Source organism: Toxoplasma gondii, chromosome VIIa (assembly GCF_000006565.2).
Source record: "Toxoplasma gondii ME49 chromosome VIIa, whole genome shotgun sequence".
NCBI classification, from domain to species: domain Eukaryota; phylum Apicomplexa; class Conoidasida; order Eucoccidiorida; family Sarcocystidae; genus Toxoplasma; species Toxoplasma gondii.
In genome coordinates, this window is record NC_031474.1 from 2232703 (window position 1) to 2250269 (window position 17567).

Sequence of the window (17567 nt, forward strand, 5' to 3'; positions counted from 1 at the left end):
CTTTGACACACCGCAGCTATCAGCCCTGCAAATGCGCACAAGAGATTTCATGGGTAATCGGACGCCACTGTGACACTCCCGGTGCCTCTCCTGAGCCGTCTTTGTCTCTCCGTCTCGGCACAACAAATTTGGGACTCTTCGCAGCGGAGTAACACACCGGGTCACAGAGGATACCGTGCTAGTTGGAAGGAACCTGTGGAATGTCAACATGACAGTCGTCTCTGACTAAGTGCCTGATCAAGTTCTCTAGTACAACAATCTCGCTGCCTAGAGGCATTGTCACATACACAAAGCCACGCAGGAAGACGTCAACAGATTCTCTGAAGGTGATCGCCAACAGCATGTCGCAGCTTTGCTGTGACCTTAGTTAATCCCGATTTCAAATTCAGAGACGCTCTAAAAAATGAAGCAATGCTATCTATTTCAAGCGGTGACCATTCATCACTTCCAGTCCTCCGACGGACTGACAGCGCAACAGTGCATTTATTTATACGCAGACGGTTCATGGCCTTCATAGTCTCCCCTGTCCGCTTGTTCAGGGCAGACACCTCCTGGCAACTGACAGCGACACAAAATGAGGGTTCTAGAAGCAAAGTTGTGTCGCTGTGTATCAAGACTCAGGTTGCAAAAACATATCTACGGCAGATCTAAGAAATGTCATGCAACTACCATGACAACTCAGCTGCGCACGCCTCATCTATTAAATACAGCATGGTGTCACACATCGGAACGCATTCCGTATCCCGAGAATGGTCGTATGTCCTAAATGAGTCGTAAGGCATGTCTGATGCGTTTACTGCGTTCCGACTGCGTGGCAGTCAAGTTCGTCTGCCAAGAATCGAGGATATTGCGCCCGAAGAAGCAAAACTTCGTTTGAATGAACACCGTAGTCATTCTGAAGATCTGCTCACGTAACGCCTCCCTGAACGACGTGAAAATGAAAAAACCAGAACACGCACGTGCTGTAACTGTTACACCTAGACGGGTCGCAGACACGTGACACACCGCGTATTCCCCAAGTTCAAGAGACGCTGCATGTTGGCTAGTTGCAGACAAACACTGACGTCTCCTACCAAATATAGTTTGCGGTTCTTGGCTAATAGAGACGTCAAGAAAAAAGGTGCCGTGTTTGACTACCACTATTGAATGCACGTAGATCAAGAAGTCTGAGATGTCCACCCTGTCGCGGGGATAATCTTCAGGAATGATCAATGGCTGAACCAGTACATTAAAGCGGCAGCCGGGGGCCAACACGCCACCGGTCGGTAAGAAAGCGCGATGCATGGCGAAGATCTTGCAGAGGAGCACGCTAGCCATTCGACTGACGATATATTTTACTTGCTTGGGGTACGGTAGTCTCCTTGCCGCCGATTCGTACAATTCTCTCGAATCAAACCAGGCTGAACCTTCCCTTTGTCGCAATCGATATTTTTTTCGAAAAACGCCGGTATTCCGTGTTACCTCAACACATCCCTCGGTCTCGACGCGGAGGGCGGTGTCTCAGCATCAGCAACAGTTGGGCAAATGGTGGTGAATAGCGGCTGATCCGTCCTCCCAAATGAGGAAACTTAAACTTCTCACCAGCTGGCTGGCGCTTCATTCCACACTAGCGCTTTTCTGCTATCTCCAGTATGGCGTTGAGGCTTGGGAGACGGCTTCCGAAAGAGCCGCGTTACACCATCCTCCTCAGCTCAGGCCTCGCCATGAGCTACATCAAGGTGGATTGAGCGGTGTGCCACGCATGGTTGAGTGGCTCGAATCATTTCTCGAGGCCAGGACCAGAGAGGAACAAGAAAGTAGGCCGTATCCGAGTTCCAATATCTGTATCAAACGAACAATTGTGCAGGAGTTTATGCATAGGGGGACACAACGACTTTGTAGCCTTGTGGTCCCCTCTCGCTACTAAGTGGGGTGCCGGGGATGTAGATTCACCAGATGTGTTCGGCAGAAGCTCCATCACAAGACAACTACCAGCTCTCAGCAAACACCAGTTGGTGTTTGGTGCCAGCATCTTCTACTTTGTGTTTTCAGAAGGGCGAGCGGTCATGCTGGACAGGATTGGCCGTAGCTGCCAAGATCCAGATTCTGTTCCCGCGTGTGTCACAGCCTGGGCAGGTGAGATATTTTCATGGCTTCTCTGGGACCTGGCCATACTTTTTACCATCGTGGCACAACTCGTTCACTCTCGTCAAACCGCCGTTCTGCTTCAGGCCTGTGTCTTTGCCTCTGACGCACAGATAAAGATCATTCATAGGCTATGCAGGCACAAAGCTCACCGACCTTTCGCCTACGGCTCCGCACACGCGAGACAGTGTTTGCGTAGTCAGTATACAAGTTCCCAGGGTGTCGAAGTGGTGGAGCATCAGTGTAATTTGGAGACACCTGGCTCTCGGTTTGCTGTGAGCTTTCGTTATTGTCTGCATTGCATTGCACTCGGTGGGCAGCGTAGTGCGGGACGGAATTTTGTGTGGTCTTGCATACAGAGAAGACACATGCTTCACCGGAGACCACAGAACAGCTACTGGAACTTTGGGAGATGGAAAAGGGTGAGAGATTGAAATGTTAGTGCTACATCCACTGTTACTGTACCGTCGGAGAATTCCACAGCACCACCACGACTGCCGTCAGGTTTCCTTGCTCTTTCGCGTCATGTCAAGAACTTCTTCTGGACTAGCGTTTTTACTGCGGATACACCAGGTGTATGTGAAAGTACTTGACGTCACCGGTCCCACACTCATATGCTATGCTTGCAAATGAAGCAATCAGTTGTTTTGTCTCCCTTAGACTGTGGTAGTGTGTGCTCCCGTGCGACAACAGAAAACGGCGTTTCCTTCCAGGACTTCATAGCACGGGTCAGCAGGTTTCAAAATCGTAAGTTGGAAACACCGGGACTGTGGATTCAGCACGTGATTAAATTTGAAATATCTTCGGTATTTTTATCCGAGTCTTGTGCACTTAGTTTGACGTATTCATCGCAAAAGCAGCCGCCACGCACGTATATCAAAAACATTCACCGAGGTCTTTTCACTAGCCTTGTTTGCCGCTCATTTGGGTTTGGCGATGGGTGATCCGGCACTTGCCAAACGACCGCGTAACAGAGTGAGCGGCATTTCAGTTGGGCTCGTTTAACAACGGATATGTACATGTGGGGTCGCATCTAGTGCTCCGACCTGTGTGAGGATAAGAATACAGTTGGGGATTGCGTCTGCTGCTGACCGACAGGAGGGGGCGTGCAAGCCCCATCCGATCCGTCCTGGCGCCCAAGGCCGTCACACTCTCGTGGAACCGAAGATGTGGCAAGCGTCACTCCAGGTATATCTTGACAGACAACCGGTGTTAGTAATACACGTCAGCAGACAGTGAACACTTTTTAAGTAACACCCGTTGCTGCCAAAGGCAAGGCTCTTTGTGTGGTAGTTATGCACGGAGTGTGTAGTGCTTGATTGCAAGGATTATGGTAAGAGTTCGCAGGTTCAGGATCGCTGTGCTCATCATACGAGAAAGATTACACTCTCAGGCTCCATGGGTTAACCTTACTGATTACTCGTAGACTGTGACGAAACGCCTTCTCACTGGTATGCGCGTTGACGGGTTTCAATTTTTGAGGAGAGAACTACTGCAGATGTTTTTTGTAAGGTCTGCACCGTTTGTCGTGAGGAGTAACTCAAGCAAGTCTGCACTCGCCCTCTCCAGAGCCGCGGCTGGAGGGGGTGCCAAGAGATACGTGGTCTTGCAACTCTTGGCATGTTCTCATTCCGCCTGAGATGCCTGTTGTTTGTCCATCAGATGCTGAATGGATGGATTGGTCAAAGGACGGCCCACGTGCAGGTAAGCAGTTTGAGCGACGTGTTGAGGATGATAATTTTCGTCGCGACTGAAGGAAGCTCTTTCTGGTGGTGGGGAGGGAACTGATTGGTGTGTCATTGTGGAAGACATATAACAATAACTCTTGGCCAATCAGAAGTAAATGTACTCGCCTTCTCCCCGTGTCTACCGATGCACCTCGTGCCCGAAAGGCAAAGCAGAGCCATGGTGTATTTGTGTTTCACTTACAACTGGATTTCCCCAAACGAACAATTGGTGCCACCGTGGTCTGCCACAGCATGTAGAGAGCCTCCGATTCTGTCAACCATATCCACGCCTGCACGTAACGCCTCATATGTATATCAGATTTTTGTCGATCAATACATTTGCCTCAAGCTTCTCAGTGGTTTTCTGTCCGAAATCGAACGAATACACTTATATTCACATGAGTATCGTTGTGCCTCTGGCGGACACACTATATCCATGTGGAAACGCTGTGTATTGTAAGCATGGCATAGCCATTTACGCCACCATCACCGACTCCGGAATTCTTCTCTTTCTGCAGCCTGGATCCGTCAACCGCCCGTATGTACTTCCAGTACGTCAAATTCCTAAGACAGCTGAATCTATAATGACAGCTTCAGACATATTCGGTGGTCTGTGTGCTGCACTTGGTACGCTGTTGGAAGCGAGTGACATTGTCTGTGGACTGGCGAATATTAGTGGCATGCGGCAGTCAACTTGCCCCACGTGTGGTATGCCATGAGTTGTGGCATCACGGGACCACGTTGGAAGCAGAGTACACGTTCTGCTAAACTGCTTCTGCCAAACTAGGTAACCCTGATTCTGGCGTGGATCGAGGTGTGACACGCCTCAGGCAGTGGAGCTTTTGTCGCTAGAAGAGCTTCGGTTGCGGCTGGAGCCTGTTCGATGTTGATTACCTTACGGGAGTGAAACACGCTTTGACGATACGTAAGGTTCTGTTGTTTGAAAGATAGATTTCTGGTGTTACTGCTGTGTTTCTTGTCACAGAAGAATGCCTTCGACATGCCAAAGTGACCCCTTGCTCGGCAGGTAGGGTCAAAGAGACGGTGTACTTTGAACTACCACAATTTGTCGTGGTTCACAGATCTCCCGTGTTTGACACAGTCGATGTTTGACTATTGCGTCGTACACTACGGAATAAATATGAATTCTGTGCTGTCTCGGCGACGTCCTTAGAGGCGTGCCCGATTTCATGACACCGTCTCTGAATACCAAGCTGTGTGACTCTGAGGCACGATTAGATACTGAGCATGCGTTTTGAAGCTTTGCCGCTTGCTGTCAGCGTTCGTGCGTGTAACTGCATGGATCTTGAAGTGTGCAACAAGCGGGTTCCGGGCACGAATGCCATTTCGCGTGACAGGACATGGGCTCACGGTCGAGGCTGACACGACTGAATCAAGTATGACCACTCATGCAGCACCTGGAGGTAAAGAAATCAGATATTTTGTACAAGGGTATTTGTGAGAAAATGAAGAAGCACTCGACACAACATTATTCTATTTTTTCAATACATTAATTGAGGCACTGGTATGGATTCTGTGGAAGATGTTACGGGGAGACAAACGTGACTGGAAAAACATTTCCTGAATGAGAGCGACCCCTCTGATAGTACGATCCAGACGACCTCAGCGATCTAGAAGTCCAGTTTATTAACTGCAAGTGTTGGTTGTGATGAGTCTAAGTTTCGGTTTCGTGCCTGATGAACAACCAATACAGAACTCGTAATGGACCTAACGTTATTTCGGGCGTGCAAGAAATATACAACATGCGTTCGAGTACCACTCCCGAGCCGTTTACCAAACGAACAACCGACAAAGAGGGAAACAAAATGTCAGTCTTATTAACGTAAACTGTAAAACGACTAGGTTTCGAGTGCGGACCATAGATAGCCATCTCAGCTGCACCTTGAGGGAATTAGCGCGAGGCGCTTAGACCGTTCAGCTCCCTATATTCCATCCTTGGCTGTAACACGAGTTTCGTTAGACGGATTCATTTATAACATTGGACGGGCAAACTGAGGTGTCCCCCAGAGAAAAAACTGATTGTGGGTCCTCGTATGTGCGGGCCGTCTTAATTGGTGAATTAATCATTTGGTCTCTTTGAAATGTGTGGTTCCAGAACTAAGGAAGACGACACCGAGAGAGCCCTACTTCCTTCGCCGCCCCTCCGGTGCTGCGGAGGGCATTGTACACGTCTATGACAATATTAAAAACAAGCTGAGCGACAAGCTGGGGCCTCACAGCGACGCAATCAGGAATCTATACGACCAACACAACGAGGATGAGGCATTATATGAAGACTACAAAGAAGCATAGACGGCGGGCTACTGATGCAAAACAGTTCTACTGGTGGTTCGGGACGAAATGCTTGCAGTTCTCTGATAAGCGGCGGTTTCTGTGATGCAGCCAAATAGTGTTCCGCTCGTACAGGCATATGTTTCCACAGCCATTGTTACGTGAATGGTTCATGATCATGTATTTTACTGGCTGAACACTCTATGGCCAAGAACATGTGTGTTTTTCCATACGCCTCCGACTGGAAATTCAGAATGAATTTTTGCTATTGCTAGCTCGCCTGACACTCGGGTCATGCGAAACGCAGCAGGCGCTTCGCCGTTTTGGTCTTCGGGCTTGCATGCCATCTGAAAACGACCCTCGACCGGCTAAGCGGCGGATTCCGACTGCAACGGATACACAGGTAGTTTTCGCATGAACGAAGACGTCAGTAACAGAAATATCAGCAATAAACGGAACATACGGAGGGGCATGCTTCTCGGGAGTATACACGCTCCACATCGCTCGTAGATTTCTTACGCAGACCATAAGGCTCCGTATCACTGGTGAGAAACAGAAAACTCGTGCGGACCTAGGGAAACCCTCCAATCATGCACAGAATGTAACATATACGGTCGAACAACTAGTATGTTCCAGTATACCTGCACATTATAACGCCTCGCATAATCAGTCAACTAACGATGTAGCAACGTACTCGATAAATTTGCGTCTTGCAGAGAGCACTTTCTCACGAACTTTCCCCAAAACCTGCAAGGACCCTACGGGGTTAGCAGTCTGATAGCGACGTGTGGTGACCCCTACCAGGGCGTACACTGGGATTTCTCTCCGTGGACGGATGAAAATATGTTGACCTCCTTGGGGGCTCCACTCAACTAACAATCGGGCATTTTCCATTGCCGCGCTGGGATTACATTGTGTATCTCTCTTTTAGGGAGGGCAGTAAATTACTCAAGATAAAAAGAAACTGCGGGACGTAGCGTCGTCAAATATCAAAATAATTTCTCCTGTCCCCACGGCTGCGATATGAAACGCTGGCCAGCAGCTAGGGCTAGCGGCCATGCCGCGTAAAGTCACCCCAGACGACGGGGGGGAGGAGGGGGGAGGTATGGGCTTTCGGTAATAAGCCGGTTTCGACAAAATAGGAGATACGGGACTACCAAAAACAGCGTCCTAGTCTGTGCTTTAGAGAATGTGTAGAGGAAGGCGCCACTCGCGTCCCTCTCACTTTGTCTTCTCTCTCCATTCCCTCTTTCTTCGTGTAGGAGGGTGCATTTCTGATCCCGTGCTCCCCGTGCGAAGTGGCTCCTCGACTTCCGGCAACCGGTTGGGATTCCGTACACATTAGCGTGGTTGCTCTTCAGTGAAAGTCCTCTTCTGACTGCCTGCTCCGTCCCCCCCGTAGACGAAAGTGTCCCAGTAAATGGTAGATGGGAGAGCTCCCTATTCACGCCTGGCGGAAAAGACGCACAACAAAATCTGTTTGCTGTCTCCCCTCAATCTGTTCGCCAACGGTGTCACGGCCCTCCACCGTTCCGCCCCGAGACGTCCAGTTGTTCAACTGGAAAACCGAGCGATGCGCCACTCTATTATCCCGTTTATAAAGCACTGTCTCTTTTGCATAGGGGATGTGCTGTCAGAGTCGGTACCCTGTCCTCCGCACTATTGTTTCGTCCTCTGTTTGTTTCTTTCTATACCACTCACGGCACCTGTCCTAGGGCATGCACACGGCAACGTTCCTCAATCATTGAGGGTCCGTGTGTACACAGTCTTTTTCGGGGCGGCTCTTCCGCAGTTTTGCTGGAGTCCCCTGCTTCACGTCTTTACCTGTGACTGACCGCACTTCCTCGACAACATTGTTGTGCGCCACCGAATTTTTTTCTTCAGAAGATAAAGGAGCTGTTCGAGCCACCATCTCGTGTTCTGTCCCCATCGTCACTGATTTCCTTGCTGTCTTGCTACGTGTATTCGGTGCCCTGTAATCCGTCAGGTATCCTCAATGGCGTTTCCGTCCCCTTTCTTCTCGGGAGCGGTCCCATCTGCAGCAGGTGGCCCGGAACGGCGGCCTAACACTCAGCGCCCGATTCACCGAGCGGATCCGTATGCTGCCTCTCTTCTTGGACGTCTCGCAAGCAAGCTGGCGTCTTCTGTCTCTTCCTTCTTTTCATCTGCGCCTGCCCGGAAGTCCCCGTCTGTGGGTGTCTCTACCTCCTCGTCTCACGCTGTGCGACTTGCTCCCGTCCGCGGCTCCGCCCCGTCTCCGAGTCTGTGGGGCGCATCAGAATTGTCGGCAGATGGCGAAGCGACTGGTCGTGAGGTGACCGTAGTGCGCCAGCCAACCTCCAGTCGACAATCGCTTGCGGAGGTGTTAAATCCATCTCTCTGGCCTCGCGACAACTCTTTCCACTCTTCCCTGGCGTTGCCGAGACAAGGGGAACCGGCTTGTCTTCAACCAGGCTCTGATCCCGCTGCGCAGAGTCACGATGTTCTCACCTTATCCACGAGCGGCGCTGTCCACTACCTGCAGTCGTCGCCGCCGCCCGATATGTCAGATCGAGTGGGGACTCAATGGAGACGACTGGACGCTGTTCCGGCTTCTACCAGCGTGTCTCCAAATGGAGACATGCAGATGGGGTGGCAGTCCCAGGTGGCGGATCAAACGACTTTCGTTCCACGTGCTGCCCCTTTGTATGGCGACGGCGTACGGGGCCTACAAGTGCACTTTCCTGCGGCAGGAGACCCTCTCTCGAACCTTGAAGCTTCAGCTAGCCGCCTCACTCAGCAGCAGTGGCTTCTGCAGCAGGGGGCCACAGGGCCCCAGCCCGTTATGGAAGGGACGGTGATCCCAACGCCTGCACATACTGGCTATCCCCCCCAATCTATCGAGCGCCCGGTGACTGTCTCTTCTCGTACATTCTCCGGCTACGCGATTCCTGGCGAGCCTCTGGCCCAGCCTGCTTTGCGTCCGACATTTAATGGCCACCATACACGCGTTGCCCCAGCTGCATCTCACTCGCTTTTTCCCACGGAAGAGCGAGTTGCGAGTTCGCTGCTCGCTGCTGGGCCTATCCGGCGGCGAGGATCTGAGGCACGAGCGACGCCTGCATCTGGCCCGCCCGTCCCCGTCCTTCGGCTCCACCCCAGGCGCGACAGTCGTTCCGCCGCAGGAAGCTTGCTTCGGCAAGAAGAACACCTCACGGTAGACCAACTCCAGAGGCTCTATTTGCGGTGCCAGCCACTGCGGTGGCGCGTGAGACTGCGTGAGCTTTTCCGACAGGAAGTTGAGAGCGCTGGCGCCGTGGGCGTCGTTGGTGACGCGTTGTCGGGGGCCCCTCAGGACCGCGCTACAGGGCACAAGAGCGGTCAGGGAAGCCAGGTGGACACGGAAGGCGTCGTGTCTGTTCAGGATGACTTGCGGCGAATGGATGACTCTGCTGGCAGGGGCACTTCGTCTGGACCAGACACGGCAAGCGGGTCCGCGAGTTGCGACAAGAGTGAGAAAGAGAGCGCAGCATCAAATGGGCCTCAAGGGAGTGCGTCTGGTGTCCCAGAAGGCATGAAAGCAGGCGAGGATAGGGTAACGAACCAGGGAAGCACGGAGGGGACCTCGCCTGTGAAGGGCGGCTTGTTCGGGTCTTTGGGTCAAATGGATACAAAAACGTCCTTCGCAACGGAGCGGCGCGGAGGCATTCTCGAGACAAGTAAGGAATTGCCTGCCACTGGCTTCGGCGAATCGGTGGCCGCCGCTGGTACCACACCGCAGAGCTCCCTTTTCGCTGGTGCCCGCAGACTGGGAGACTCTGGAGCGCAGTCGCTTTTTGGAGGCACAGCTGCACGAGCGGAAGACGGACTCAGCGCTGGCGGTGTGACCACGAACTCAAAAGAGACCGCTCGAGAGCCTCCGGCACCATTCTCATTTCCGGCTGTTGGTGGTGGCGCAGGGGGAACGGCACCTTTATTCTCGAGCGGAAAGGCAGCTGACCAGGACACGGCTTCCCAAGGACGACAGGACTCTCAAATGGGAATCAAGGCATCCGGCTTGGGCGCAGCCTCAGTCAGTGATCAAGCATATGCCACTCTTCATGCCAGCACCTTGCTGGGCGCGAGTGGTCCGGCACCGGGATCAATCTTTCAGGGGAGCTCGTCGCTGTCGCCGCCTGCTTCGACAACGATGGCAGGAGACAAGTCTGAGAAACAGGGCAGTGCGAGTGGTGGAAGCGGCCTTTTTGGTGCAACAAAAGCCGACAGTGGTGGCAAGGGAGATACAAATGCGTCCGTTAGCCAAAGCACTGCCGAGACTCCAGCTTTATCAAAGCCAGGCGCCGTGTCTCTTTTTTTGGGTGGCGGCAGCTCGTCTTTAACGGGGGGCTCGAATATCTTCGGGAAAACACCAGACCAAGACGCCGTGAGCAACGACTCACAAACCCTGCCTACATTCGGAAGGCCTGCTTCGTCTTCTTTGGTGTCAGGCAGCGCGAGTGAGACTGTGACGAGGGGGGCGAGCCTCTTTGGAGGTGCCACTTTCTCCGCTGTGTCACAGCCTCCCAGTACCAACTCAAAATTGTCATCACGTCAGCGCGAGCCTGCTGAGAAGCCTGAAGAGTCTTCAAGCGAGGAGGGAATTACGGTCAGTGATGGCGCGGAAGTCGGAGAGACAGCGTCGTCCAGCTCCAACACAGCGAGCGACAGAGACGCGAAACCCCAAGACAGGAGCGCGCCAGGTGGGCAGGTGACTCAAAGCGAGGCTTCTGCGGTGCCGTGGTGGCAACAGAATGTGGGCAAGGCGTGCCTGGTTCAGGTTGAAGACGATGGGTTTGCTCCCGACGCAGATGATGACGCTGACGAAAAGGAAACAGGATCTGCGCCGGGCGGGGGGCCAGCTGCATCACGACACACTTTTGCGACACCGGTCTCAGGTGGGAGCCTCTTTAGCAGTAGCGGAACGGAATCAAAGCCAGCCACCACACCGTCGAGTCTCTTTGGCACTTATAGTTCCATGGCTTCGACGGCAGCTTCTAGTTCGTCGTCTGGGGCTGGAGGAGGCCTATTTGGAGGGGTGACAACTTCAAACTTGTTCGGGAAAAGCGGCTCTTCTACAGGGATACTCGGGACCGGCACTCAGTCGCAGACGGTTTCCTCATCAGCGCCGCCGTCACTCTTCGTGTTTGGAGGCGGGGGACCAGCGAAAACGGCCGGAGAAGCAGGGAAGCAAACATCGGGGAGTGCACCGAGCGCGACTTCTACTGCGAGTGGTCCGTCGGGAAGTTTATTCGGTAATTCGGTATCGACAGCGGCACCCCTGGCAGGTGGAACAGCTGCTGCAGCCTCCAGCTCTGCTGAGAAAGACAAACCATCGACAGTGAGCCTCTTCGGTTTCAAAGACAGTGCCTCAGCGACCGATTCACGGGTTGGCGGGACGGCACCGGCCCCAAAGTCTTCAGGGACATGCCTTTTTGTCTTTGGTTCGACCGTGGGCGCCTCTCAAACAGATTGTGCTAGTTCGGGCGGTTCTGTGAAAAGGGGACGAGAAGGATGTGACATAGGGGCCCCGGCGTCTAAGAGTGTGTTTGGGGGCACGACGTCGCAGGGTGCATCCACCACAGGAGGTCTCTTCGGAGTGAGTTCTGCGCCGTCTGCATCTCTGTTCGGAGGCAACACATCGTCGGGAACTGGTGGAGGATCATCTTCATCAAACCTTTTTGTTTTTGGAGCGAGTACAAATGGGGCGAACGATGCAGCTACAAAGGAAGCAGGACCGGCTGCGCCCAGTTCCAAGGGAGCTAGTCCTTTCGGTACTCAGTCTTCGATTCCTGTCTTTGGTGGAGGCACAACCGCCACCGGTTCGAGTTCCTCTCTCTCATCAGTTTTCGGAGCATCGAAGGCTGACGGAAACGCAAGCAATCCGTTTCAGTTCGGCAAAGTGCCCGGTGGTAGTATCCTTGGGGCCGGCACCGGGTCCCTCTTCGGAAACGGTGGAACGACCAGCTCGACTGGAACGAGTCTCTTCGGAGCCTCATTGGGCGCACCGGGGAGCGGAGGTTCGGGGAGTCTGTTTGGCGCTGCAGCCGGAGGGACTGCAACTGGAGGATCAGAGTCTCAGAGGCCGGGCGCTGCCCCAGTAGTTTCGTCACCGTTTGGTTCCCAAAGCGCCTCAGGTGGAGGGTCTTCCGGAGGTGCAAGCGTGTTCGGGAGTGCTGTTGCTTCACGCCCTCTCACCTTTGGGGCGACTGGCATCGGGGGAGGCAATCAAACCTCTACAGGTCTAGGAGCGGGGTCCGCTGCAGGAAGCACGGGTACGTTCGGTGCAGCTACCGGGGCTGGAGGACTGGGACAGAGTGGAGAAGATGGCAATTCACTTTTTGGGCCACAAACAGGCGGTCCCGTCATTCGACGCCCGCGACTGACTATCAAGCGAACAAAAAAATGAAGTGGTTTTAAGTGAAAGACTAATCGTTGTTTATCGGGGCAAAAAACGTGCTGCGCGACAACTGTTGCGTCTTCTAGTACCCCGTCTGCTGTATCTTTTTTATTTCGGTTAGTACCGATCTCTCTCTGTTTTATACATCGTTTCTGTTTCTACGCATATATTTCTTGAGTCCACCTGAGTATAGTCACTTTGAACGCTGTCTACTGAGTGTCACGTATGTGGGTTTTTGACTCGCCACTCCACTTTTTGTCGTTTCGTCCCTATGTGGGAGGGGGCAAACCTAGTTGTAGCGTCGAGGAAAATAATGCCGCAAAACGGACAGGAACCAGGTGGCTGCCGTAGCCAAGAAGTCAGGCGATACTGATTCACCCAAGGTAAATATCACCTGTAAGACAATGAGGGAACAAACTGGACAAAGAAGCTTGCCACAGCCGCAAAAGGGGGGGGCACCGAAGCACTCTGTCCATTTCTCTGCCTTGTTACAGTTCAGTAGATATGATGAAGCCTCATGGTGAGCTTTATCGCTCTGCACTACATGCTTCAAGGTATCACGGACTCTGAGAAGGAAACAAATGAGTTGCCATTAGGGCTCACATACGTCTACCCAGTCAAGCGCGACACTTTTCCGAGATGAGATTGCAAGGTATACTGTAACGGCAACTGTGTGTTACAAAGCGAGTCCACTGATTTTCTTCAAGGGGTCTAACATATTCCTTTGTTCAAAGAAGCCGCAACTTTATCTGGGTCCACAAAGACTACACTTAGTTGGCAGTAGGAACGGCTGAAGCGGTCGGGAGACGGACCTTTTCTGCCGTATACCCTGGAGCCAGTTGAAATTAATCGAGTAGTGCATAGTTCGGAGGACAAACAAGTACCGCTGATGGTATCCTACGCAACGCTCACTCATATAAAGTCGTATTACCAGATTCGCTAAGTTCCGTCGACATATGGAAGATGCTTTACACTGTATACAACAAGAAACGCATGGACTGATGGGTTGTTACTCGCACGGCCGTTTGACGATCTTGGTAATACGTTCAGAAGGGTATGGACCTCGTGTCGTTCAGCGGCACCATCCGAGTATATTTCCTTCACAGACTTCATTCGTTGTCTCAGGAAACGACTGCTACAAAAAAGTATCAGTGTGTATCAGAAAATACCCGTCCGACGGAGAGCGGAGCCCCCGCAGCGCAGCAAGACAAATGACATCTCTGGTGTTGCGCAACAAGGCGGACTGTGTTTTTTGCATCACCGCGAAATTGGATGTATTCCAGCGAAGGTGAGCAGCCAGATAGAGTTTCCGGTTTCGCATTGGCGTCGGATCTTAAAATACGGCAGTAATTTAGTGTCGTTTGACCTCGATAATGATTTGGATGTCCTGTTGAACACCTGCACAGCGGGCATGCTCAGCAAATCGGCTGATGCGTATGCTTGCCTGAATGTCTGTACTAATCATAATGCAGTAGTTACAGCGGGCTGCTACAAACGAAGTCTTTTTGAGTAGTTGTTGACGCCAGAGTACTCATACTCTCTGACAAGACCGAGATTCCGCCCACTTGGTTTGGACTTAACCAGTACAAAAGCGACATAGGGTCGCCACACTGTGTATGTGGCATCAATGAACATCCTACGGAAATGCCGCAATCACAGTTGTTAATCCACGTCCTGGATAGACGCAGTCGAGGCGAAAAAGGCTGAAAAAAAGATCTGCCCTCCCCAGAGGGCCACCCTGCCTTGCAAGAGCGTGAGGGCGCACACACTCACTCGGCCGGCTCCTGATGGGCCACAGAAAGGGCAGCTCGAGGGGGAATGCACTTTGGCGGCAGTTCCGCGGGAACTCCAGGTAGCAAGTGACTGTTCTTCTGTTGTTTTGGCGGACTGTTCCCCCTGTAAGGTTCTTTGGCGATCTGGTTCGATAGTTAGGGGTCCGCGATCCGTATGTTGTACTTTTCGATTGAACAATCAGACACTAGACGCTACAGGCTCAAAGCTGTAGCGAGCCATGCGTTGCGGTACCCTCGCGCGGTATCGCCTATACGTCACCCGAAGCAGCGTATCCTTTATTGCTTTCTCGAGAACGCATCCCAACTTTTTTCTGTAGCTCATCTCGAGGTGAGAAGCAAATCTCGTTTCTTAGGTTCGAATTTAGCTACAGCGCTCCCGGTTGCGTAACCCTCGTTGGCGAGCCAGGGGCCCGGAGCCGAGGGGTCTGTGCTGCACGGTTTTGTTGCCTTAGTTGTATTCATCATCAGAGCGATCCATTCTTTCTTTGAGTCACTGGGAATCCTCCGAACGCAACTTATCAAACAGTCCTAAGCTCGGTAGGCAGTTGCCTACAACACAGTGAGGGATATTCTCTGCATCGATAAAGGACCATCCCCGTTGAGTTCGCTCTGCTTCTCCATTCTACGGAGGCGTTGCTACGCCCCAGGAAATTGCTAACCCCATGTCTGGTTTCAGTCTATTGTCACTTTGCCTCTAGTTGAGCCCTCCTTGGCTTCAGTGCCCTTCGGCTTGACGGGCAAGGTGATTCTTCTCTTCATCGAGGAAAATCTCAACCAACCCGACGTGTCAATTTGCAACAGTTCTGATACCCCAATCAGCTGTCAACAAGGGCGGGTCTAGTCTGACAACGGAGATTCACATCAGTGGCCAAAAGGCAACCTAGATACTCGGTTATTTTCGTCTTCTTTTTGATTTTGCTGCTCGCTTTCTCACGGTGTACGAATGAGGGGCTTTCACCGAGGGAGGTGGCCCTTTTCACAGGCTACCCGCGTCTCCCGGAACGCGTGTGTGTCACTGCCACACGTCTTGCCCGTCTTTTTGTTAACCACCGGTGACGTTCTGTGGATCGGCGCTTCCCTGCTGGCAGGTGCCAGCGAGTGGACAGGTATGATGCCACCCAGTGGAATAGCTAAAGTGGCTCACAGTATGAAGACAAGACAGAACCAGCTCAGAACGAAGGAACTGTAAACTCATGTGATGTCACGAGGCAACCATTCGCTGTGCACAATAGTGCGATTATGTGAAAACTCTTGAGGTCTTGCATGCGTATGCTTGATATTTCGCCAGGTGTGCGTTCCCAGCAACCAGCCTTCAGAGGCTTCATTTCTGCTGGTGACGGGCGACGGTGCCTTATCCTCTGGTTCGTTGCCTCCAGGGAGGCTAACATCTTTGCGTGGGGTGGTCGTACTGATGTGGTGTGCCGTGTTGTTTATCTACCATGGTGCCAAACGTAGAGGTTTTCTCAGAAGACTGCGCAGTGTCAGCATGTTGCTGTAGTCACGTACCGAACAAGATACTAAGTACTTTACTCAGGGATGCAAATATACAATGGAGCTTTTGTGGTCTTGGTTTTGTCGTATAGCGGGCATGGAAGTGCAAGTACGACGACTAGAAACAGACGCTGACAAAAACGGTGATGGTTCGCAGGACAATAGCCAGACTACAACTGTCCAGCCAGAAGATGGCAGCACGGAAGAAAGCGTCGTCAAAGGAGGTCATATCGCGGTTTTCGTTGCTGTGGGAGTCTGCGTTATTTGCGCTCTCTGCATGTGTGCAATGTACGCGTATCAGAAATGGACAGGCGGGTAAGTAAACAAATACATGGACGAAATCACGGTTTTCCACCACGTGAGAGGCCATAGGAAAAGGAAGGCTGTGACGCAATGCTGGTGTGAATTGAAAGACAGCACGTTCCAGCCGCATTATTGGGGTGGTAGATCATCATAGGGCCTAGTTTGAACTGTGTATGTATGTGCGGAGCTCGGTGTGCGCGGACGTGTTCGATTGCATTCTTTTGTTTCATCTATCTCCTCTACACCTTGTGTCTGTCCCCGCGTCAACATGAGTACCAGTATGGAGACTCACCTGTCGTGCGATGGCTACTGTGTCCAGGATCTCGGAGGAATCGCAGCGCAGATCCCATCTTGCGGAACATTCAAATGACCACAGCTCTCCAAACCTTGAAGCTGGAGAAGGGAGACCCTTGCGATCGGCACTAGTCAAACATGGAACGAAGGGCCGGAGAGGTCAAACAAAAGGGACAGTTTCCACGTTCATCGCGGACACGCACCTTGGAGATCCGCTTAAAGAAGCCCCCACTCTCGTTACCCTGGACACCGCCCGCTGGACTGCGAATACTTCTCTCAGCAAAAAAAGTTTAGCGTCTGTGCCTTCGCGAACTACGGACGAAGATGTGCCCCTCCCTCCGATTGGTGAGAGATAACCAAGCTGTGGAGCGCCTGATGTTGCAAGGTCGCCGTGATGTGTCATCATTGCTGGGCTGGGAATGGCGTCGACTGAAACGAAAGAGAGCTGCATCGTCAAAAGTGAATGGCAAGAAAAGTAGGCTTGCAACACAGATGGAGAAAATGAGATCCGGACAGTAGTGTGAAGCTGCGGGGCACGCGACTGTATAATCCTGGGGATGTGAAATGCTGAGGAGACACGATATAGCAGAGTTACATACCGGACACAAAACAACGTCAGCCCCACAATTGTGGAGCTTCTATGACTCCATAAACAAGCGGCCGTGTGAGCACCGTTGCTCAACAGGAGGGAACAAAGGCAAGGCAAACAAAATCCACTTTGTCTTCTTCTGCCATGCTGACGAGGGTGTGCTCCAATGCGTGGATGTCCCATGGTGACTTTGAAAAGAAAAACTCGAGGCTTCCCGCCGCCGTTTTCTTCGCAGCAATGCTGCATTGAGAACTAGCGTTCATGCCCATGAGTAGACAGGCCCGCCTTGTTAAAGAAGAAACAGCTTCGGGAAGATCAGTTCTGGACAGGAAGGGAGCTGAGCTGTGACACAAACAGCTCAGGTGGATCTGGAGGGGCCCTAGTCATACCATCATTTCCTAGCTCAGGTGCGCATATAAGATGCAGCAGGGAGAGTATCACTGACACCTGGGACCATCTGGATCGTGCGACCAAAAATGAACGAAATGCTACTGAATGGGTGAAGGGATCATAAACTTTTTGAGTGTGTACGTGCCCCC

The 17567-nt window shown here is 52.2% G+C and overlaps 3 protein-coding genes across 3 annotated transcripts; all 3 read left to right on the top strand.

Moving 5' to 3' along the window:
- The first annotated feature begins 372 nt into the window (after nt 1-372).
- TGME49_203790 (hypothetical protein) lies at nt 373-7086 on the top strand. The gene is made up of 10 exons (XM_002367620.2): nt 373-1796; nt 2032-2115; nt 2484-2546; nt 2818-2871; nt 3223-3312; nt 3787-3828; nt 4370-4402; nt 4837-4878; nt 5210-5275; nt 5968-7086. The coding sequence occupies exons 1-10, from the start codon at nt 1559-1561 to the stop codon at nt 6162-6164; spliced, it is 909 nt and encodes a 302-aa protein (XP_002367661.1). The 5' UTR covers nt 373-1558; the 3' UTR covers nt 6165-7086.
- A 255-nt stretch (nt 7087-7341) lies between these two features.
- Nucleotides 7342-13289, top strand: TGME49_203780 (hypothetical protein). Its single transcript, XM_002367619.2, has one exon. The coding sequence runs from the start codon at nt 8140-8142 to the stop codon at nt 12565-12567; it is 4428 nt and encodes a 1475-aa protein (XP_002367660.1). The 5' UTR covers nt 7342-8139; the 3' UTR covers nt 12568-13289.
- A 1160-nt stretch (nt 13290-14449) lies between these two features.
- On the top strand, nt 14450-17561 carry TGME49_203770 (hypothetical protein). Its single transcript, XM_018779270.1, has 3 exons — nt 14450-15457; nt 15935-16157; nt 16465-17561. Exons 1-3 carry the CDS (start codon nt 15295-15297, stop codon nt 16793-16795), a joined length of 717 nt encoding a protein of 238 aa, XP_018637338.1. The 5' UTR covers nt 14450-15294; the 3' UTR covers nt 16796-17561.
- The last annotated feature ends 6 nt before the right edge of the window (nt 17562-17567 follow it).